The following is a 24,872-nucleotide window of genomic DNA, read 5'->3' as shown; positions in this document are numbered from 1 at the left end:
CTCAGCAGTGGATTTTGCCTGGGAACTGTCTCACGGAGAGTCACTTTTTTACTATGGAGTCACGAACTCTGACCCTAACTGAAGCAAGAGAGGCCTATAATTATTTAGATGTTGTTCTATCAGTTTTATATCAGTCTGGAGTGTGTCATCCCAAATCAACATGAAAAGAATTCACAACTGTCTCAATGCTAAAGATGAGGCAAGAAAAAGACAATCAGCACCTGATAATGGTCTGTTTGATGGGGTCATAGAGTGACATGAAAAGCTCAGAGTCTTCTCCAATGCGACAGACGAAGTTCCTGACAAACACGTAGAGGCTGTGGGTGGGAGAAGACTGGATCCGTGCTGAGATCCCGCTGTGGTCTGTCTGGATGTTGGACTGTAGACGATGTAGGAGGTGAACATGAGATGAAAATAGGTTAAAAACCCACCTTTTGAGACCCTAGCTTTACCAAATGCAGCACCCAATATGTGTTTATAAGGAGGGGGGAAATCACTGACAAAGAAAATCATTCTTGAATAATTTTTTAAATGAATCCCAGTTATAATATAAAATTGCCTGTGGGTGTAGGTGAAATCAAGATCGATTTTAAGGAAACCCTGATTAGCAAAAATGATACATTGTGTATTCAGGCAAAAAAAATTCGTTTTTCTGTTGTCATCTGTAGATGCACAATTTATGCACACGTTATTTGCAATGGCTTTTACATTTTTGACAATAGCTTGATAGATAGATAGATAGATAGATAGATAGATAGATAGATAGATAGCTAGATAGATAGATAGATAGATAGATAGATAGATAGATAGATAGATAGATAGATAGATAGATAGATAGATAGATATACATTCATACATACATACATACATACATACAGTACATTTATACATACATACATACATACATACATACATACATACATACATACATACATACATACATACATACATACATACATACATACATACATACATACATACATACATACATACATACATGCATACATACATACATACATACAGTACATACATACTGCTAAATGAGGTCAATTAAATCACAACACAAACCTTTCATACCTTCATACTGATTATTTCCCCTACCTGTTCCTCTTTGATGCGTTCATTGATCGTGATCGTGGCCTCTTCATGGGCCCGAAACAAACTGATCACACTGGCTTTCTCTGGGTCCAAAATGTTCCCATTCTCATCTCGGACCACCTGGTCCAATTCCAGGATCCTGTAGTGAAAAGTAGGAGAGATGAGGAGTTGGAGATTGACAAATTCAAACAGACAAAAAGACAGGGGAGTGATGAGAGGGAGCAAAGTGAAAACAAAGAATTAGGGAAACAGTTTGTCATAATATGAGAACACTTAGGTAAGACAAGAAATATTAGCTTATGTGAAGAAGCCTTTCTGAGCAGACACACTTGTTTCCATAGTCAATCTTGGAAGTGACTTTCTGCTTGAGCTCTTTGAATTCATCACCAGGCAGAGTTCCAGAGAGGAGCTGGGAACGCCACTCCATGAGTTCCCACATGAGCCTCTGGACCTGCTTCACACGCACCTGTTTGTTGGCCTACACAAGTAGATGTATCATGTTACTCTCAAACATGAATTCATTAACAGAGTGCTTTTTCCTTTTCACTTTTAGCTAGTTTACCACAAAGAGCTGTTTCCATATGCTTCCCCACTCTCTTAATGTTGTGGTCACCTCCTTCACCAAGGGCATCTCTGATGACATCACTATCTCCTTGCCCCTGCGGTTGCACGCATGTACAAAAAACATTCAACATTCAACAATAAACACCTTTGGGGAAATGAGGACTCATTTAATATACGCACCCTTGTTTCTCAATGAAGACTTCCTTAAGGTGAATAAAACTGACAGGGAACACTCCCTATGAGGGCACAGGTGGATAGGGTAGGTGATGTTTATGATGTCAAAATAATTCAGTGATACTGTGGCTCAGTATCACTCAGATTTATTATTTATCAGAGAATGCAGGATTTCCTACCTGTTTGGCTTTGTTTCTAGCCAAGTAGCCTCTGTACCATCCTAAAATTTAAAAAAAACCATCACCTTAGAATTCCTTTCCAAACTGGCATCTAAAACCAAATGTTTACTTTATGTATAGAGTTGTATCACATATTGCATTTGAAATGAAAATCTTTAACTGACTTTTTCACTAATACTCTTAAAAGCAAGAGTAAGAAACAGATGATTTTAAATTATGACAGAATTATTGCTCTATGAAGAAATATTCTTACCATCACAGACTTCCTGGATTTGAACAACATCTCCTACCTCAAGGGAAAGCTGCTTCTCTCCTTGGCTGACAAAATTCCATTTAACTAAAAAATAAAGTTATAGCGCATGGAATGGTACATTGATGGTAAAACATCGTTTACATGAAGTCAAGCTACAGAAGCACATTACCAGTAGCAGCATGGCTATATTCTGAGGTGAAAAACATCCTGCTGGTACACAGCTATTTAACTGTATAAAGAGCACAATACTATGGTTGAACAAATACTGAAATTCAAGAAAAACATGCTTCCAAACGGAAAATTGTCTATATATTATATAACCATGTGTATTTTCTACTTGGTAACTGCTATTCTCTTGTTAAGCTGTGCTGCTTCTCAGCTACCCATTCTGTTTCATATTCCACCACTTCCTGTCTGTGTTCTTACACAGACCAGGAAGATGTTCACTCTGCAGTCGATAAGCAACACCTGATTGGGAAATCATTGTTGTTAATTATTTAAGATTACAATACAATATAATTTATGGCTAACATAACAAGATACAGATAAATTAATGCATCTTCTTCAAAAAAAAAACCCTCTGTTATTACCACCAATTTCACGAGTCAGGAAGCTGCACTCATATTAAACTTTCATACCAACGACCCACAGATTTTATCTTAACAGTGTTCTTTCACAGAAGAGAGTTGGTTTCTGATGTCAAAATCAATAGTCCTACATCTAAAAGTCCAATTTAAGGAATCATTTGTGTTTTAGTTTCTACAATCTGTATAACATGTAATGGATGAAGATTACTTACCAACTATCTATTATTTCTCCATCATGCTAAAATGGAGATTATTTATGATTTCATCCCTACTTCAAGCTACTCTAGCTCTTACTTGTTCAAGTGCACCGAAGTTATGAATATGATTTTAGGATTTAAGTTCTGGGGGATTTCATCTGATGAGCACCTGCATGCATCCTGTTGAGATGGGAATCTACTGTATTTCTCTTACTCATTTTTTATCATTTTTTACCCATCACACCAACAGCACCAGAGAGAAATCACACCAACTTATATGTCTGTGCACATACACAGACAAAAAACACACCTCTGAGCATATAATGACTTACCTACACCAAACCGCTCTGAGGTGGTTGTAGTCCAAGGAGTCATGATTTCACCGACTACCTACTCGTCTTTGTTACTCTCCGTACGTCTATCTCTTTATTTTGAGTGTGTGACAAACTTCTCTTTTTAAAATTTTTTACTTTAAATGAAAGCAGTAGGCCCACCCCCCTTTCTCTCTCTTCCTCTTCTGTCTCTTTCTCTTCCTGCCTTCAGGCGGTTAAGGGGAAGTGGGTGAGTACAACAAGGTGGAGTCCATTTGAACCTAAAAAACTGCATGGTGTCAGTGAGTATCCATTTTGCTCACTTAGACTCAGTGGAATAATCTGTATTAAAAATGTTTTTCAAACACCAGAAACAAGTGTTGAAACTCGCAATTTTGCAATTCTTATTAAAGCAAATCTAAATCTGTTGATGTAAATTTTTCAAATGTAGATAAAAAGATTTGTGATCCATTCTAAAATGTGAACAAAATTCATATTGGGTACCACAAAGTGTATAAAGCTGACTTCAACCGACTGACAGTTCACAAGATCACACCACTTTATACTTGTGAAGTTAAGAGTCTTCTAACACCACAGAAGTAGCAGCACAGGAGAGAGCTTGATGTTGTTTTTATCCATATGTAACCTCAGCTCACCTCTTTGTCCTGCACTCCTCTTGTCACCTCGCCTTGTCTGATAAGGTTACAATTCTGACGCCTCCAAAGACGTCATTCAGGTTTGTGCAGGCAAAATTGCAGAACCACCATTTCAAAAAATATTTAGAGGTCAAAATGTTCTGATAGATGTTGTTTATAAATTAATTTATGAAGTGAGAGTTACTCCTGAATATTACCAAATACCATGTTTGGTATTTGTCCTTTGAGTAACTCAAGGTGGTCTTGTTAGTCAGTCAGTCAGTCAGTCAGTCAGTTAGTTAGTTAGTTAGTCAGTTACTTAGTATCTGTTTATTTTGAGATTATATCATAACAAGGACTTAGTGTAATAGTCTTTTCATTTTCTTGAAATCGAGATGACCGTGATCGTCCGACAGCGCTACCTACTGCGCCACTATGCTGCCCCAGATATAAAGTTGTTATTGACAAATATTACAGATGTTAGAGTATGGAAACTATTGTTCCAGGAAAACTGTGTGTTGTTAGTGTCATGAGTAAATAACTGTGGTACCCATAACCGAACCTGAAAGTCACCATATTCATTTATTAGAGTTGGCTTCATGATTCGTAAATCAATGTGATGACAGTGATGTTTCACTACCCAAAATTTTAATGTTTCAACGAAGCGCTGTGATTTTCATATTATTCCTCTATAATAGATAATAATAGTGAATCTTAGTACTGTACAGTGCTGTTTAACTTAATGCAATTGCTGCACACACGCAAAGAAGGGTGTAGAGTTCTAGATCATTTTTCATTTTGTTTAATTTCCCTGGCATTACCTCATCTTATCTAATCTCAAGATTTGGCATATTTTAAACAACTGTTGATCCAGACTGGGAGCTGTGGTTACCATAATAAAAATTTCTATAGCAATGCTAATGGAATTTGAAGTACCACTGCCAAGTGCCTATTTTAACCACCAGTTTAGATAAATGGTACATTTCATTACTGTACCTTTCATGGAAACACCAGGGGTTTAGGCATCAATGCCAAGAAACACTCAACTATAGTCTTAAATACAACAGACGTCACAGATGGAGCCATATACTGTAACTGATGCAGCTGTCACATGCCCAGAGACAGGACTGCCAGTGTCACACATCCTCCAAAAGATGCAATATAGATAGAAAGGTGATCCTAACAGCATTACTGAGGTTAAACATGCAATGGAGTGACACTGGAGGTTAAACATGCAATGGAGTGACACTGCAATGCTTTAGACAGGGAAAGAAATAAAATCTTCAGAAAGAATGGACAGAAAAAGAAAAACTATCATAAAGATATGTTATCACAAGTCTGTGTAATGGAACAAAACATTCTTAATGGAACCTTGCTGCTTTGACTCACAAGGAGAAATAAGGGAGGAGTTTAAAGGTGAATGGAAATAAGGTGAAATATGCAGCCGACGTCTTCATATAACAAGAGAAGAAATACACAGGTGAAGGAATACAGAGGGATAGCCCCCATAGAAAAAGCATCAAAGAGATAAGTAAAATTTTCAATTTAGCACAAGCTAAGATATGAGTCCATGGAAACCAAGATGACCCAGAGACTGCCAGGGATTGAGACAGATAAGGAGATGGCAGGCAAAAATGGACAACAGTTATGAAAAGAGATGAGACGATAACTTATGAATGTTAGCCTAAAGCTGAGAAGATGAACTGACATTGGAAAGGGAAGGGTACCCACACCAGGGACTGAGTCACATGAAAAATAGATATAAAGGCTGAGTAAGAGGCTGCTCCAGAAATAGAGAGATTGATTTAGAAATCAGTGTGACCTCTTAGGTCATTAACATTATTAACATCCAACCAGTGGCAGTTCTCAGCAATTCACTCACAACAACATCCTCGAAGCTCTGAGAACCCATAAATTATTCACATGAATAAAGTTTATATAGCAGAAAACGATGAGATACGTTGTATGTATGAACACTATGTCTTCCTGTGTCATCCCCACTACAAACTGGGCTAATTTGCTAGTGATCGCAACAAGTGAGGATTATCTGTTAATAAAGTCTCCAAAGGCAGGAGTTTAGCAGTGCTTCATTGTAGCAGCTGACACATGGAAGTCAGAGGAAGACAATGAGAGGAATGAAGAGTTATTAGAATAACTTCAGATGCAAATTACCCCCAAAGAGATAAAGAAGAACAATAGGAGGAGAAAGAGAGACAGTGAATAAAAGAAAGAGAGAGAGAGTGTGTGAGAGTCACTGGTACTCCCACAATTATTCTCTCCTCCAGTTCCCACACAAACTTGCACACTTAATACACATGCACTAACACACACACACATACACAAACACACACACACTTCATGATCGAGACTGTGGTTCTCCCAGGGAGCAGTTGCAGAGCAGCAGGGGCAGTTGTCGGTGAAAAGGAAAAGCAATGCTGAGGTGAGTTGATAAATTCTTTCTTTACACTTTCTATAATATAATAAATAGAGCAATGAGCTGGACTAAGCGATGTGTAAAGCATAAAACATCAAGATTTGTCTGTGATGTCATAAAATGCTTAAGTTCAACTAATTTTTTTACTCTGCCTGCATTGATTTGCTGTTGTTTATTTCGGTGGCAAACAAGAATATTATGGCTTGTTTAGCATGTAACCAATAGTTATGCATTGAATCACAATAAATTCAGAAAAATAGACTTTGATGACAAGTCCACATCAATTTGAACAAAGGTTAAGAAGGTGAAAGTAGAGTCTGTGATGCAGAATCTGTGGTGAGGTGATATGATCACAGCTTCAAATGTTCCTGCTCTGAAAGATTGTGAGCTCGATTGTCCGGATATTATTATGAACTCACTTAAATTTCAATATTATGTTGTACTTGTGGTTGTGTCTAGTTAAACTGAATCTAGAGTGAGTGCAGTGCACAATGACAAATACACAAAAGGGTCATTTAATCAGTTCAAAAAATGAGGAAGTGAGATTATTCTGTTTGCACATGTGTTCGTAACTGAATCAAACAAGTCTATCGTATCAGCATCATACTCAAAAGCTTTTAATCTTTCTATTTATAAAAGAAATAATTTTATTGAAAATGTATCAGCATAGACAGGTCTTGACTTTTATGTTTATAGTTTAGTTTAGTTCTTGTTAAGGTATTTTTCAATAATATTTTAAAGTTTTCACTGCCCGTGTTAAAAAACTCACCTGTTTCATAGACAGAAAATAATTCTATTTAGAGACACACAATTTGAAAGTTTTAGAACAATAAAATGCAAAATCATTCACTAACTGGCCATAAGCTAGATCCCTGTTATGGCAGCTGTAGTGTTAAAAGTGAAATGCTTGCATCAGTCAAAGTCAAACGATGTGTTGGAGTGTCATGACTCGGTCAGGCAACCATTTATCTTTCTGAGCAGGTTCAAAAAGGAAACACTTTTTGTAAATAGCTAGCACAATACTGCAGTAAATGTGCTAAATATGGCTCTGTGCACATATCTATGTTTTCAAATGATATCTGTGTCTATGTACAGAGACAATCGATTATGAAGTTGAAGCTCTTCATATATAAGCTGTAATTACCAGACGTGTTGTAAAGTCAAGACTGGTACACATGCTGTTATGACCTATACATATTTGATGTGTCTGATCTCTGTGTTAGTGTGCAGTACCTGTGCGCTTCACAGTATGTTTCGTTTTCTTGCATCAGCAAGATTCCCCAGCGTCCCTCTGTTGGTCAGGTCACACAACTGTTACCAAGCAACCAACCATCCTCCTAGACCACTTCTCTTTGTCTCAGGGTCTTCCTGTCAAGGGCAAAATCAAAGACAAACAGAAAGACGGACGAGGCCCCACATAAACAGACCCACCCACAACCCCGCTAACATGGAGGCGTTGGCACTTCACAAAACAGACAACTACAGATTGATTTTCAAAAATAGAGGAAATGAGTGAGCCAAGAATTTGGTCCTCAATTGAATTATATTGAGATAAATGAAACCATTCAGATGTCTGATTGTATTACAATGCTTTTGTAGATGCACACTGTGCAGGGACACAAATAGCTTTCAGCATTTTCAGGTCTGTTCAATATTACAGTCTCCAGAGTAAAATATTTGAAGAACAAGTGTTTATTAAAATCCATTGCTTTTATGTATTTACAGTAAGTCTACCTTGATGTAGGTACATTTTCACCCTCAGAATAAAGAGAATAGAATCAACACAAACTCCTGTCAGTTTAGACCTCATGTTTTAGTTTTTAATCTTCAGCTTCTCAGTAAGTGACCATTTTTATACACGTAGTCTTCAAGAAAGAAACACTTGACTTACAAACATTTGGAGATACAAACAAGTGTGCGCTGTCATATCTGACTATTGCAGTTCCTCTTTCTGTTACATCCCCCGCCAAGCAATACCTCTGCGTTCTCGAATCTCAAACACTCTTCTCCCCCATCTTGTTCTTGTCATGTCTCTGAGAGGATGTCAGCGTGTCAGGCTTCTTACCACCTTGGATACGTTATTGTTTATTATGGCTGATAAAGCGAAGGTTATTGATGATAATGGTAGTGGTGACAATCTCTCCGATGACAACTCTGCCTCTGACCGACAATAACTAATCCCTTCTCCACCTCTTCCATCACTCTAAAGGTAAGTTACATTAGGGTACTAGATCAACAGACCATCAACATAAACAGCTTAAAAACTGGTTGAGAGTTATTTGAAGTTTTATCTTATTCAAGGATTAAAATGAAAGGAGCAAAGGCTCACTGTAAACTGACCCGAATTCAAGACAATTGCATAACTCACGAGTGATGCTTAGACATTTGAACTATATGTGCGCATTTTAATATGATTATATGTTTTTATTCTTATTTATTTTACAGTAAGATGATATTGTAATTACTTGTGTTCATGCAGACTGTTATAGTGATGATACCCTGAGCCGTACGCTGCTCTCGTGCTGTTGAGAACTTTGCAATACTAGGGAGAAGGGAACAAGAGTTAATGAGTTAGTTATGAGTGGGAGTTTTTTAAAGAGAAGAAAAAAGCCTGCAGGTTTTAGTACTATATACTATAACTAAATAGTAGGCGGATGGATGGATGGATGGGTGGGTGATTGGATGGATGGATGGTTCAGAGCTCACATTGTTCTCGCAGCAATCTTTGAAGATCGAATTAATAATTTTCCTCACATGTTGTAAACATATTATTTAGCACATGCAACAATATGTGTGATTACTTTGGTTCCATATTGAGCTGAAAAAGAGAATCTGTGTATAATAAGACATCTGGCTTCTGAGGGAAAGGAGTTGCAGAATGAATACTTGGAATTTGGAGAATCTTACAAATCAGGAAGAAAGTCCCAGCTGAGAAGTAAATAACCTCATTACTCATCTCTCTGCACAGACCATGTCTAGTAGAAAGCCGCTTTTCCAAGTTCTTTTCTGCCTGCCTTTCATCTCAATACCAAATTGGGCTCTTTTCACCACACCACTCACAGTGTAATGGAAGGCTAATAGGATAGAATGACGCCATTCTAAGTCGTTTTCATCTTTCCTGTGTTGGAAGATAGGCGCAAGTATATCTACCTATCTCAGCTCTATCTTAACATGTCTGATTTTGTTGCATCCATGCAACCTGTGCAAAGTTTGTCTTGTGAAAACATTAACATTGTTGTGCAGAATTTGAATGGCCTTATCATCTGGTGGAAAGTGCTGCCCTCAGCAACCATTACAATCCATTAAAGCCCTTGAAATCCATTGCAAGACAAGTTTTGGGTCATGCCAATGTATGCATACACACCTGCATGTCGATATGTGTGCTTCTCATTATATGTACAGATTTGATACTGTACATTTTTTTTTTCCATGAGAGGCAAGTAATGAGAAGTTTGAGGACAAAAACATAAGGTCTGTAATAAAGTAGCACACTGCCTCAAAGAGTAATGTTTTATTTATTATTAGAGGATGTATACTTCCACTTATTAAGGTGAATGACTACTGTATTCTGCAGAGCTTAATAGAGACTGATGAAGATAAATTCCATGTACTGTAAGTCACGAACATCTTACTCATAGTTAATATGTCTTACTCTGAGTTGTCGTCTCCAATAAGTGAGAGGCTAAGATTGTGTATTAAAATGGTTTCATTAAAACATAAATATTTATCCAAAAATAAACACAGGAAACGAATATGGTTTTTGTCTCACACACATACACAGGAACATGAGAAAAATAACTAAAACATTCAACAGAGACTACTTCAACAAACACTGGAATACACCATTACACATTTGTTATGTCCAGTGTTGAGACAAGGTTATTGATAAATGTCCAGTGGTTGTAATTCATACTGATGTGCATACATTCCTCATGAGCCATTATTGAATATGAGCCAAACCCCATGTTTCTGTGAGTGTGTTTGACATAGCAGAGACCTAGAAAGAAAGTGACAAACAGACCCAGTGGCAGATTCAGTCTTAGAAGCAGTTGAAATTGGTGGTCACAATGAGTAAGCCTGTGGTTCTGTGAGATATAAAGGCTGAGATGTCATGTGCATTCGAGAGCTACACTTCATACTTAGTGGCTGTGTTATCAGTGTTTGCTCTGGATGGAGTTCAAAAGCAGCGAGTAGGTAACAAAATTGTTCCCATGCAACAAAGAAGTGAAGATTAAAAGATTTCAAAGACTGGCGATGGTCTATTGGTTTTTAGACCCAGATTTAATTAAAAATGTCTTTCCATGATCTTTTCATTATATAGATAATGTTATTTTTTCTCATTTTCATGTGAAGCCAATGTATTCCCCACTTTCAACGTCACTCATTCTCTCTCTCTACTTCTTTCCAAGGTGATAAGTGAGTGGCTCTTGACCATGTCTGGCAAGTGTCCCAGTACCCATTACAGTGGTAGAAAATAGAGCAAACATTACCTACCGCCGACTGACGCAAGCACACGCACTCTACTCACACACATCCTTGCTTATCAATTAGTTAGCCTCATTCCACTGAGCACACATTCAAAATTCATGCCCACATGCCATCAATGAATGTGTTCAGAGGGGGAAAACAATACTGTGCAAGTCTCAGCGCCGTGTCAATGTACTTTTAAATGTGTTAATAAGACATCAACATAAACAGGATGTGTACATGTGTACAAAAAATAAATTAATTAAAGTGGGGGATAGGAAGGTCCTATCTTGTGGAAGAAATAATTAGCGTGTGTGTGTGTGTGTGTATGGGTGGGTGTGTGCTTGCGTGCGTGTGCACGCAAGAGAGAGAGAATTCTGAATTTTGAATTCTAGCTATAAAAATAAATCAAACCTAGCCCAGCAATACTTCTCCATTACAATACTCTTTGAGGAAATTGTATGTTTTATCATACTTATAAAATTATATCTATTGATAAATAACTTATCAGGGAAGTTGTCATGTTTTTGCTGTCAAGTTCACAAACCATTAGCTCCTTACTATAGGTGGCATTAATTGCCTACTGGTGTGCTCCACTAGTGTGTCTCTATGAGGACGTCACATTTTGTGGTACTGTTTTATGTAGCACTCAACATTGTTTTCTTTCAGTCTGATCATATTAAGATAATTTTAATGTAACAACCAGTTCATCGTTGATCAAACAACAGCTATTCAGCCAGAATAACTAGCTTCTTGGCTAACGATTACTATGTTAAGATCTGTCACAGGCTTGTCTTGTTTCAGAGAAACAACATTCACTTCAAGGCTATTTTAGTCATTTTGATGTAATAGGATCAACTGAACCAAGGAGGAATATTGGAGAATGTTACAAAATATAGTGCAGGAAGACATAAGTTTAGGACTACCCAGCTAAACCAACTACATTATCAGTTTAGTAGTCATGGTTTTAATAGCTGATTTAAAAAAATCACATATCAAAATCTCTTTTTTAGAATTAAAGCAGTCTCAGTGCACAAACCAATAGTCATCAATTACACCTCTAACATGATATAAAACTGCTGTATACTGCAATGAGGACTCTATCAAACTAGCTATTTAACATGCTCCTTTCACATGAATACAAATATAAAACTGACCCTACATCAGTGAATAACATCCACGCCTTGCAAAAAGAAGACAAGAGTTTATCATTGGTTGATGAAACTGTTAACTATGTATAAATTTTATTGTTCAGCTAATTGTTGGCATTCATTCATTTTCTGTAACTGCTCATCGTGGGGGGTTGGAGCCTATCTCAGCTGATTTTGGTTGAAGTGTAGACAGAACAACACAGGAATACAAGCAACCCTCAACAATCACAGTCAATTTAGAGTGACATGTTCTTGATATTGGGAGGAAGCTGCAAAACCTGGTGGGAAGCCGTGCAGACACAGGGTGAACAGGTAAAGTCCTCACAGAAACATTCCTGCTAACATTAACAGATTTACCAAGTTTGCCAGGGTAACGTAAATGGGACATTAAAGTTAGAAGCTGACGAGAAGGGTTTAAATCAGCTAACAGTGTTCCAGTCGCAGCTCACAGAAGGACAACAGTCTGAATGGTAACATGAATGACCTAAACACTGAGATTCTTATCACCAAATACAAATATTTGTCATTTTTCTTTTCATTTTAACTTATGTCCACTGAAATACAATAAATGACCTTTGGCTTCCTGCCATGTGGACACAGAGAGGGATTATTTACCCCGTTTTAAAAATGTTCAGAATTATGTGGATGAGTACACAAGTAGTGATGTTGGTCAGGGGTTTTGTATGTGTGTGTGTGTGTGTGCGTGCGTGCGTGCGTGCGTGCATGTGTGCGCATGTACATGCGTGTTTGTGTGGTAAATTAAACAATACATCAGCTGCATAAAACAATCCAACTCACAGAGCATGCATCATAACAACACAAATATTGTGACAGACAGCAACTCATTTGTTTAAAAAGTGTGTGAGACAAACAAAGAAGAAAATGCTTTCTGCTCACTTTTTCTAGAATTTCTGTTCACCCACCAGTTGAGTTTTAACAGCTAACCAGGTGACAGGAGCCAAGCGAGTACTGGGGCAGTTTTGTGACAGGGGGAAGGTACTGTACTCTAAGTACAGAAAAAAAAATCAAAACACAAGTCTCATTCAACAAGTCAAACTGTTTTACAACTACTGTTACGGTTGTTTCCTTTTTAGATTATTGAAAATTGCATGTATTCAGTATTCAGCATGACTTCAGGAAGAAAAAAAGGAATCTGTTTTAAGTAGTGCAGTCAGGCAATTAAAAAAATTAATCTAATTAATTACAGGATTTCTAATTAATTGCATTTTAACCTCATACCTGCTGAAGGCCCCCAAATAAAGAGTTTGAATTCTTGGACATTACAAAATTGTAGTGCATGACTGATCAATTGAATACACCATGAAGAGAAGATTTGAAATCCACATTTTTATTGGTTAAGTGTGCTTTATAAATGAAATTCAAAAGAAAAAAGGCCAAGCACATCAGCAAACCAACTGGGCCAGGTGCATTTCTCAAAAATGCAATACGAATACAGTTAAATAAAATAAATAAAATTCGGAAATAAAATAAGGCTGAGTCTCAAATAGGCACATAAGCAAACTCTCAATTAAATGAATATTAAAGCTGACTCAATACAGCAATTCAAAATGAAGAGTATAATATGCCTCTAAATAAGGCAACTAAATATCAAGAGGCCAACAGGCTTTTCCTTTAAAAGGGTAAACTAACGTTCAACTCTGTGTCCTTGACATGTTTTACATTTAAATGATACGTTAGGCTGGAGCTGCGATATGAAAATTCTCTTTTACAAAAGGTACAAATAATCACAATAACAACAATAATAATAATAATAATGAATTATATTTTTATAGCGCTTTTCTGGACACTCAAAGACGCTTTACATCGGATCCATTCTTCATTCACTCCTCATTCATACTTGGTGATGCTAAGCTACCTGTGTAGCCATGGCTGCCTTGGGGCAGACTGACGGAGGCATCTACAGCGCAGATTGGCAGCGCAGAATCACTTTGTTTTTGTTGATAGTTCCGTCTTTGTTCTTTTTAGAAATAAACTTTCCTCCCAAAGGTCTGAATGGGCTTGCCTCACTCTCCTGTGTCGCATCCATCTCTGTTGTCAGTCACCCTGCTTTTGACTAGTGGCGCAGGTAGAAAGTGATATCACTGCAGCGTAAATAATTAATCTAATTAACGCGTTAAAGTGATAGCCTTAGTTTTAAAGTTAATTTCTTTAACACTTTTATTTCAATGTCTTCCTGCCACAACTCACCCCTCATGGTATTTCAGAGGAAGGTTTTTCTTGGTGCTTAAACAAAAATCCTTTTACTCTTAAACAAACAGATCTGTCTTAAAGTTAATCAGTTGTATGTTTATTTTCTGTGACCACTGCTAGCGGACACATTCTGCCGGGCTATTTAAAACACTTCGGGAAAGTGGGAATTATTCATGCACCAAAATATGTAAATATGCTGCACAAGCTAAAAATACCAGAACTCTCCCTGAAGATTAGTAGGCATGTAGAGCAAAGCCTACATCTGTGCTACCCATTTAATTGAAGAGTTTTCTGTCACCAAACATTATGGACTTGTAATATATTTGCATACACGTGTGTTTATGGTCTACTTGTTCAAAAAGAAAACTGTGCATAATTATTTGTCAGCTTCTACGAACCTGGTCAAGGCAACATTTCATGTTTCCGTGAATCATTTCTTTTCTTTCTTTTTTTTGTGTATAATTTCATCTTTTTATTCTCCAGCCCATGATTGCAGTAGCGACTATTTTCAAACCCATGATTCCTTATATTGCTTATTTTTACCTATACATGTGGCACCAATCACCGCGTACTTGACACAAGGTGGCATGGCCTTCAATCTCTGTCAAGAGAGATCTTCACCTTTATCTACTCATCTATATAGAACAGTGGTTCTTAACCTTGTTGGAGGTACCGAACCCTGCCGGTTTCATATGCTCACTCACCGAACCCTTCTTTATTGAAATTATAATTATTATTTTGCTCAACATAGTTGCTATGAAGTAAAATATTAAGAAAGCAATCAGATGACGTACCATCATGACATAAATCGACTACTGAGTGCGCAAAATCCCATGTAGCACAGGTAGGCTAATCAATGTAACGTGATCACCTGCACTGTCACAAGCATATTTAAAAGTATTTATTCTGAAATATTGAAGCTTTTAGATTAGTATATTTTAGTTATTGATTGCTGCACTACAGTGGTTTTGGTCCGGGTCCGTGCATTATGATTTTATGTGTTTCATTAGATATGATCAATCGCACTGATAAGAATGCATTTACCAAACCAAATAAATATGACTGTTTTTTGTCGCATGAATGTAGCTGTTACAGTAAAAGTAGTGCTCTGACTGTGCTTCTCCTGTCTGTCCGCTAGGTGTCACCACAGCCATAGAAGATGATGTTGAGTCTACAGTAAAGCCATGGACCACTACGTCACCTACAAAGACAGAAAGCTGTTCAATAGACGATACAAACATTTCCACAATAAGCAAAGGGCTGATGAGACAAACTCAAGACATTTTTCATAAATGCTGTTGTGAACTGGAATATTAATGAAGTTGAGTCATAGAAGAGTTGAAAGGTACGATTAGTGGGGTTCTTCCCCAGAAAGAACAGCAGTCAGTCAAGTACATTTGCAGCTGAAGCAGAACAAACTTCAGAGGAAAGATGGAGAAGTCAGTTACAAAACAGCCAGGAGCATAAATCATCTGTAGACTTAGACTCGAACACTATGAAAGTATTAAATAATCCAAGTCATTTAATTGTTTATTGTTTTGGAAAAGTGAGGTATCTCATCTGATTAAAAGGGGGGGGAAAGCCCAAAAAAGTAAGTGTTGCAAAGATGACATCATCTCCTCCGTCTGCTACCACTCACAACCTGCAATGATGTTGTCAACTGTGTTGCTGGGTATCATCCTGTCCCTCCTCATCCTCCTGACTGTCGGTGGCAATGTGTTGGTCTGCCTGGCCGTCTGTGCCTCCCGACGCCTCCGCTGTCTCACTAACTGCTTCATCGTGTCACTGGCTATCACAGACTTGCTGCTAGGCCTCTTAGTCCTGCCATTTTCAGCCCTCCTCCAGCTCAAGGACGATTGGCCTCTTGGACCAGTCTTCTGTAACTTCTACATCTCCATGGATGTCATGCTGTGCACCGCCTCCATTCTGACCCTCCTGGCCATTAGTGTGGACCGCTACCTGGCTGTGACCATGCCTCTAAGATATGCTTCACTTGTGCTGCCATGGAGAGTTGCTGTGGCTATGGCCAGTGTTTGGACCGTGTCTGTGGCTGTGTCTTTCCTTCCCATTCAAATGGGGTGGAACACTGTAAATGGGACCTTGCAGAACCATGGACCCTGGGCCCAAGAGGGGAGATGTCGTTTTGAGCTGAACAGACCATATGCACTGACTGACTCACTTCTCACATTCTTCTTGCCACTGATTACAATGTGTTGGACCTACCTCAGAATATTTCGAATTGCACGGGCACAGGCAAAACGCATCATCAGTGCCCGACCCACTTGTATCACCACGTACAACTGCAGAAACAATCCTTCTATCAGTACCACTTTACTGTCCAGTGTTTCAGCAGTGGCTCTGCGGGAACACAAAGCCACCGTGACGCTGGCAGCAGTTATTGGGGCTTTTGTGGTGTGCTGGTTGCCATATTTTATTCTCTTCACAATTTACGGTCTGAAAGAGCTTCCAGACCCTAGCTCAGAACCAGAATACCCATATGTGTTGTGGCTGGGTTATGCCAACTCAGCCCTCAACCCTGTTCTCTATGGAGCCCTCAACCGGGACTTTAGGTCAGCCTACACCCATCTACTGAGATGTCGATGCCCTGCTTATCATGGGTTGAGGAGCCGTCAGCCATCATCTCCTACAGTAACAGCAGGTAAAAGTTTGTAACTATCTTAAAAGCGTGCAAAATAATCTACAACTACTGGTTCTTCAGCCTCACAAGCTGTTCCCTGCTATCTTTTTCCCCCTTTTAGCCAGAGATGAGCTCACAGAGGTGACACTACTCTGTGGCCACACCCCTTCCACTTGTAGGGCAGGTCACACAGATCAAAATTTCATGCTTCAAGAAATGGCCATCCGATTTACAAATGGCGCTGCTGCCACAGATGTCAGTGGCAATGAAAGGTATATTGCTACTCAGCATATCTTCATCCACAAAGACACACAGAACACAAAAACTATGACCTGACGTATTACAAACAAGTTCATGTCAGGAAAAAAGTTCATGCAATGCATCAAATATAAAGCAGATGTGATATAATGTCATCATTTCATGAACACTAATAGGAGTGGTACTTCTCTCATTTTCACTTCCCTTTGTGAGCCCAGGTCATGCTGAGTCTGTGCTGGTTAGGTGGATGTCGTGTTCATCGTACAAGTGTCGGTCAAAGATGATAGAACAGACAAACAAAAGACAGAGATTTACAGCCCCACTATTTGGAAGCCTTCAGTCTGATGGTAGAAGCTCCCATAATCCAACATGTAAGTAGATGACCATGACATCTCCCACAGACCATGTCAGGCCCAGAACAAATTACTTGTGACACACAGATTGTAACGGTGTCTGTATCGGTGCCATCAGGCCAGATGGCATTATGCTTACTTGGTCAAGAAATCAGTACAGAGGAGTTTTTTACATCCTACTCTTTCACATCCTCCTCTCTTTTGTTCTCACTTTCCCCATGTGTTCTTCTTTTGAGTATTATTCTATTTTTTTAGCTAAAACAACACCAAAACAACAAAAGTAGTTTTTCTTAATGACTCTTCTTGCATTTTAAACACTCAGCCCACACCCATAATGACAGTAAATCCCAAAACAGCATTTCTCATACCCATATACAGATTTTGTTTGTACAGCTTTAAAAGCACCCTGAGATTTACTGCCTAGTAGTACTAAAAAATACTAATGTCTTGAAATCTAAAAAAACATTTCAAATTCATTACTCCAACAACAAACTACAATTCACCGTGTCAAGCTAAGATAGGACATATGAAACTGTAATAATGTTGTTTAAAACAAAATAAAAATACCTCATCGTATATTGGTGGATGAAAAATTATATATTAATATTTTTGTGTATTTTGCCATCATTTGATGACTAGAGTAATCTCTTGTTACTCGCGGTTAATGTGTTCCAGGACCACCCGCGAAAACCAAAATTCCGCAATGTAGAGACCAAATATTTATTTTTACTATTTACGGTAATTTAAACGTTTATGAACCCTCCCCATACTGATATTAAACCACTTTATATCTGTATTACCCTTTCCCACACTCTTATAGACTGTTTAAAGCACTTTTGTATTTAACAAAAGTCATGGGAGGAACCGTGACTCTTGGAACACAGCGCACACACGGATGTTGTCAGCCAATAGCATGCACGTGCAGTGTCATGCGACGGCCTACTAAAAATCTGTGATGTAGTGAAGCCACGCATCTTGAAGCGCAAATATGCAGGGATTACTTATTACCTTTTCTAAGAGGAGGCTAAATCACAACCAGTGAAAATTGTTGTAATCATCATTTATCATATTAATTATTTTAAGTACTGTAATGAGTTTGATTTTTTTTTTTTTGCTTGTTTTACACATTACACAATTTTTTGGTGTTTTAGACAATACTTTTAAAAAATTTCTTGATAAAATATTATTACAGCATTTTCCCTTCAGTGCAATTGAATACAAGATTGTGCCAACAGCTTTAACACCCCCCCCCCCGTAAGATTCCACTTGATATAAAGCTTTAATGCATTGTTATGTACTTTTAGTGACAGAGACAAGCTACTTATCTCAATACTAACAGTGTGATTAATCCATTCTCTCTGTGTCTCTCTTCCACTGGTAGCAATTACTCCATCCATAACCTCACAAGCAAAAACTGGAGACCCTGAGACCTTAGCAACTTTTCAACTCCAAAACACCTAAATGCATACAGCCAGCCACCAATGACCAAACAAGTGCCGACGCGTCAGCTTGAATGGACCTCAATGTCCAGCCATCTAAAAAAAAAATTTCCTCTATAACCATCAAACCCTGGTAGGCTCTTTCACTAACTATGGATGTCATTGGAGCACTGGATGGTAAAACAAGAGCAGCTGATCGACCTGCTGGTTATTGATTTAATGAGCATTCTTTTGAAAGTTCAAGATATCTCTGTTGAATGAAGTTAACTGGACTTGTAAGAAAAGCTTGAAAGTGTTTCTCCTCTCATCCAGGAATCGTTGGTTAAGAGTTCAAGATTTTTAACCTAGTAGGAGTGGTCAAGGTCATTAACCCTAATCCAACACTGGGAAGACTGCCAGGTGACTCCAACCTCCTGGGGTTGGAACAACCTATAGCTCTCATCATGACTTACTGACCCCGACACAAAACATCTTCAAGCTTTTCCGACGAGTTCAGCTAATTTATTTCATCACAGAGATCTATCATGACATGAATGACTGAAAAACTCCATAGACATGACTCAAGAGTACGCTCTAGTGAAATAAAAGTAGTATTGCAGCAGAATACTGGATGAAATGGATGCTTAAAAAAATCAGGGAACAGTAGAGGAATGAAGGATGAAAGGAACTTTTGTAACATTTACCACTTCACGTGCTTGTGCTGAAATGTTTGGCAATTGAATATGAAGCAAAGGAATCAGTGTTGTGTGTTTATTTTGACAAATGCAGCCACCTCCAGACTTCCTATCTTCACTGACATACAGTTGGGTAATGTACATATTGTATCATACTGTTAAAGTAACTGAGGACTGAGTGTGGTGTGTGTTTCTCCAAAGTAAAAAATTCCAACTATGTTGTACCCATAAAGAACATTTAAAATAACAGATATAATTTATACTACCACTGTGAAGACAGTATACTGTAGATGGCCTGTATTTAAGAATGGATAGAGATGATCATATGAGAAGACACAGGAAACGCTGTGCGCATGTAAAGAAATACAAGTATAGTGGAAACAATTCATCACAACTGTCAGCAAACATCACCTCAAACTAGTGTTGCATTAACACTTAACCTTCTACATCCTTTGAGCAATTTCCTTTGAGGACTGACATAGAACTGCTCGAAAGATCTAATCTGCATGTCAGCACCTGGAAAGAAGTGTTAGAAGGATTACATTTCATTGAACCACATGGAAGCACTTATTTGGTATTAGAACCATGAGGCTAATCACATCTTGAATTCAACTTCCCAGATTTTGTGCCCGGATGTTCAACTGGGAGAGAACGTTCTTCTTTACAAACTTCCTGCTCCACACTCCTTCACACCAGCAGCCATTCCTGTTGACGAATGAGTCACTCCACTGGAGCAGATTAGGGTTAAAGGATGAATTCATGGTTGTTGTTTGTTTCTTTGTCTGTTTGTTTGCTTGCTTGTTTCTTTCTCTTTTTCTCTCTTTCTTTCCTTTCTTTGTTTTGGGGGTTATCTGATAATTAAGAATAACATGACACAAGTACTCATGAATAAAACCTCTGCTCTGCTAGGAAGTTATGAGTTTCTACAATGAAAAAAATTAAAATACAAGGGGGGGAAAATGCAGACTTTCTTAAGTCGTTCAGAGACGACAACCATTTTTAACATTGATTTCTAGTTGGATTTGGTGCCTCTGCTCTTTACAGGAGCTCTTAAAGGATCTGAGAAGCAGTGAAGATAATGCATGGAGAGCTAAACCGCCCATGCATGACCAGCAGTAAAACATTCCACTCTGTCTTGTTTTCCTGTGGGCAGTGTTGGTGGAGGAGTACACACTAACTGGGACTGTCTTTGACATGGAGCCCTGTTTTAAATCACTTCCATTTTGACATGAATAAGAAAACATCTGCCTCTGACATATCCAGATTGAACCAAGGACGACAAAGAGGAGTTAGACGTGGAAGAAAAGCTCAACTCTCATTGTCTTCAGTGTTCTTAGAAGCCACCTTATTAGCATAAAATATGCTTGCCAGAAAATAACAAAGCTCAGCTAAATTGAACCTAGAAAGTTTCTGTGTAATCTGCAGTACATTTGTGATTTTAACTAAATATGACTCTTCAGTTTGCATTGGCTTTTTTATGTCGGTTACTTGTGCCAGACACTAACAAGAGCTGTGTTTGTATCATATTGTGTTTTTCCAATCGTTTTAACATACGAAAAGTTACTCTGCATGCTCACTTTCTGCACCATGGTTTGTGCGCTACATCTAGTGAGCAATAAGGATATTTCTTATCATGTGCTAACTCCCTCTATTAATCACAGACTTCAGCAGAACAGCAACACCAGATACTAAATTTTAGGAGAAGGTTGCTTGGTGAAGGGAGCTGTGACAGCGAGCAGTGTTGGCATCAGGAACCAGCGAGAGAAAGTGAGAGCTTTCAAAGCCAAACTGATGTGATGACACTGGGTGTTACAAGAAAGATACAGTAGTAACCAATCAGCCAATGATATACAACATGAGAGAATAGCAACAGCAAAGCTGTGCAAAGCAGAGAGGAGCCATCTGCAGTCTCAGTAAAGTTGATGTCACTGTGGACTTCTGTCTTTTTCCCCTTTCAGTTCCACTGAATTGTGTATCTGAGCAACAGTTATGCATTACCTGCATCAGCAAAGTGACATCCCATCCTAATTCTGACTGTTTCCATGAAACAGTAGGGTAGCGTGCGCTCATCTTCAGCAGTTTGCAGCTTCACTGCCAGTGCTGGGAAATACACAAATAATATGATTACAAGGACGTATCCATCCAAGCGTGACTCAGCAGTCAGCACCGCTCAGGGAAACACAAAGAAGAATTTCATCACGTGGATGCTGTAACTTTTAAAAATGTCCTCTTAATTTGACTCTGGCTACATAGACTGCTGAAACCACTTATTTGAACATTAAAATGCATTTTTGCACAAAACAACAACTGGATTTTGTTTCCTATCACTTACAGCTTGGTGACGCCAGAAGGGATTACTTATCGGGGAGGAATGATTGTAGATCACTGCTCTTTCTGCTGCTTATATCACATGTTAGTATTATTTTAACATAATAATAAATCCACATGTACAATTTAGTTGTCTTTATGTGTTTTCTGCAGAATTTGACTCTGATGAAAAATGTGAGATGCAGTAAATTTTATTTGATTTTTTTACTTTCAGGTTTTCAGGTTTAGAAAACAAAATGATGATAATCTCTTAATTGTATTTATATTTTGTCTTCGGCAATTGTAACTTCTGTACTGTTTTAATCTCTATGAGTTTCCTTGCACAAACCTGTGTCTCTTTTTAATTTTGGTGACTCGTTACCCTTTACATCACTCTCTTTCTCAGAGTGACCACTGACACCTCAAACTACATGAAAACCATTCATCATTTCTTCTTTAACATCAGATTAATGTGTGGAAAAATAGAACATACAGACTCTCTTTTTGTCACGCTCACATGCACATGCACACACAAATATAGTACAAAGACCCACCAGCTCTCTAAAAGCTATCAATCATAGATATTGTCATTATTCAGGTCTGTCATTGACAAGACCCTCTCCTCCTCTCTCTCTTCTGTCTCAGCCATTGTCTCTCTTTCGTCCTTTTTCCTTCTCCCTATTCTCTCTCTCTCTCTCTCTCTCTCTCTCTCTCTCACACACACACACACACACACACACACACGCAAAGAGGATAGAATCATGAATCATAAATCTTATGAATGCCATCTAAAGACTGCTCAGCGCTATGAGAAAGAGAGATGATTGATAGATATAAGTGACTCTGGCGAAAGCATGAGATGGACAGAAGGTTGTAACCAGCAACACCGATATCAGAAACTACAGTTCAAGGGTCAAACACATCGGAGGAGGCACAATATGTCCAAGAAGGAAGAAGGGGAAAGGAGGTGGGGTGGGTGGGGGTAAAGGAGTAAATAGTTGAAGGGGAATAAAGAGAGAGAGAGAGGAAGGAGGAGGAGGGAGATGCTGCTGCCACAGTGAGGCTAAAGTCATAACTCATCTTTTATTAAAAATAATGAAAAAAAACTTAATGAGTTAATAATATCATGGAGAAAGAGACAGGGAGTGAGACAGAGAGACAGAGATGGAGGAAGGGACAAGAGGACAGGAAAGGAGGAGAAGAAGGAAGGAAACAAAAAAAACAGTAGAAAACGGAAAAGTGGTCAGTGCGCGTCTCCTCTCACCCTTTGGTCATTTATTCCACTTTTTAAAGTTCACACAAGAAGCATCACAGCAGCAGGGACAATCCTCTTTCTGCACACCAAAATCCCAAAGCCTGCCTGGTAATTAACAACCAATTAGCAGTGATGAGCTAAATTAGCAGGATACCGTCTCCTTTGACTAGGTTACCCCATTATCGGCGAATTGAAACGGGGAAGAACAAACCTCAGTGGCCCGCGTTTGCATGTAGGCAAATGACGGATTAATTACTATTAAAACATCAGCATCTTAATGAGCTTGGAAACAATTAGAGAGGACATTAACGCGTGGAGAACGACCAGAAACAGAAGAAGGTGGGAGTCAGAGAAAACAAGAGAGAAATCTTCATTGGGGAAGCAATACTGATTAAATGGACGCGCGGTCGCATTCATTGCCCAATATCCACGGACCTATTAAATATATGACATCACCATTTGTCTTTTCCACCATCGAGCTATTCTTTTTCCCCGCCATCATCATCATCTTTGCCCCTTCTCCTTCTTCCTCCCCGGCTTCCCCCGATTCTCTTTCTTCTGTTTCGCTTCTCATAAAAAGCCTTTTTCTCACTCTTCCAATCCTTTTCCCCACTTTCTGCCTTTTTTCACTCCCATTTCTTCCTTCCCTCCTTCACGCTGGAGGGGCACCAGTCCTGTGAAGGAATTTAATATGCAACTTTTATATGAGAAACCAATCGCATACGTCTGGGTCTATTGGGCTTGCAATCTATCGGCCTGGACGGTTAATGCAATAGAGAGAGCTGGGGCTATTTATCACACAGGGAGCGATCTTATCCCCTCTCTCTCTCTTTCTTTCTCTGCCCCTTCTCTCTCTCTCTCTCTCTCTCTCTTTCTCTGTGTGTCTTTATTCAAGCCCAGATTCCTGGCTGCCACTAAATCAGGCCAACTATGAGCTATGGCTGCCCAGAGGGCATCTCCTCTTTTATAGGGGAATTTTGTATCCACTGGTTCCTCAGTGGTCGTTGAGATTGTGTAACGGAAGCTATAAACATTCAACAAAGGCAACAACTTAAATGTCCCTATATCCCTATTGTAATGATCAAGAACGTGTAGAGATTTATACAATATAGGAGGATGCGTAAACCTGATGAATAAGATGTTGCGGTGTTTTAAAAATGATGCAGTAAAGATCCATGACGGCATAGAGGTAGAAAAGTTTTTTGTTTTTTTTTAAAAAGAGATAAACAGCGCATGACTAGAGATTGTTATAATGACACGCATCAAAATGAACCAAGTTTCATTCACACATTGTCACTGATATCTGTCACCCGCAGAAGCAGCCTCAAAACTTTCTTGTTGAAGAACATAAAGGACAGTGTGGAGAAGATGGTGCCCACCTGCAGCAATTAAAATGCCTCAGAAAACCAAATTCATTTCAACAAATTAGCCACATTACTAGCCACTGTGTAATTGCTGATGGCAATTAATAAGAAATTAGCCACAATCAGCCCTATATTAACATCTCACCCAGGGGCCGCGGCTGGAAATTAATAACCGGAGATCCATCTCTCTTACTGTCTTTCTGGCTCACGCTCTCTCTCTCTTACACACACACACATGCACGCACACACACAAACACACTCACACCTAGGCCCACCTATATTGTTCATGAATCTCCATTAAGACACTGATTTTTTTTTTTCTC

At 38.7% G+C, this 24,872-nt stretch overlaps 2 protein-coding genes across 3 annotated transcripts in view; one reads left to right on the top strand and one right to left on the bottom strand.

Annotated features, from left to right (window-relative positions):
- Positions 1–3,537, bottom strand: part of dock2-like (dedicator of cytokinesis protein 2) — a 90,935-nt gene extending 87,398 nt beyond the window's left edge. The window contains exons 1-8 of the mRNA XM_068324868.1: positions 3,385–3,537; positions 2,269–2,352; positions 2,016–2,056; positions 1,843–1,898; positions 1,661–1,757; positions 1,428–1,576; positions 1,102–1,237; positions 222–379 (exon numbers count right to left, since the gene is read on the bottom strand). Coding sequence (XP_068180969.1) covers positions 222–379; positions 1,102–1,237; positions 1,428–1,576; positions 1,661–1,757; positions 1,843–1,898; positions 2,016–2,056; positions 2,269–2,352; positions 3,385–3,427 — 764 coding nt within the window. The 5' untranslated portion in view covers positions 3,428–3,537. The remainder of the gene's footprint in view (positions 1–221; positions 380–1,101; positions 1,238–1,427; positions 1,577–1,660; positions 1,758–1,842; positions 1,899–2,015; positions 2,057–2,268; positions 2,353–3,384) is intronic.
- Positions 3,538–6,230: 2,693 nt separating this feature from the next.
- hrh2a (histamine receptor H2a) lies at positions 6,231–22,211 on the top strand. Of its 2 annotated transcripts, XM_068324843.1 has the most exons (6): positions 6,231–6,438; positions 15,400–16,920; positions 17,021–17,171; positions 17,376–17,528; positions 18,892–19,082; positions 20,244–22,209. In XM_068324843.1, the coding sequence occupies exons 2-4, from the start codon at positions 15,909–15,911 to the stop codon at positions 17,383–17,385; spliced, it is 1,173 nt and encodes a 390-aa protein (XP_068180944.1). In that variant the 5' UTR covers positions 6,231–6,438; positions 15,400–15,908; the 3' UTR covers positions 17,386–17,528; positions 18,892–19,082; positions 20,244–22,209. The 2 variants fall into 2 exon arrangements, with proteins under 2 accessions (XP_068180944.1, XP_068180943.1); XM_068324842.1 differs by having other exon boundaries at positions 18,892–22,211.
- The last annotated feature ends 2,661 nt before the right edge of the window (positions 22,212–24,872 follow it).

Source organism: Antennarius striatus, chromosome 10 (assembly GCF_040054535.1).
Source record: "Antennarius striatus isolate MH-2024 chromosome 10, ASM4005453v1, whole genome shotgun sequence".
NCBI lineage: Eukaryota > Metazoa > Chordata > Actinopteri > Lophiiformes > Antennariidae > Antennarius > Antennarius striatus.
This window is presented reverse-complemented; position numbering and strand designations above follow the sequence as displayed.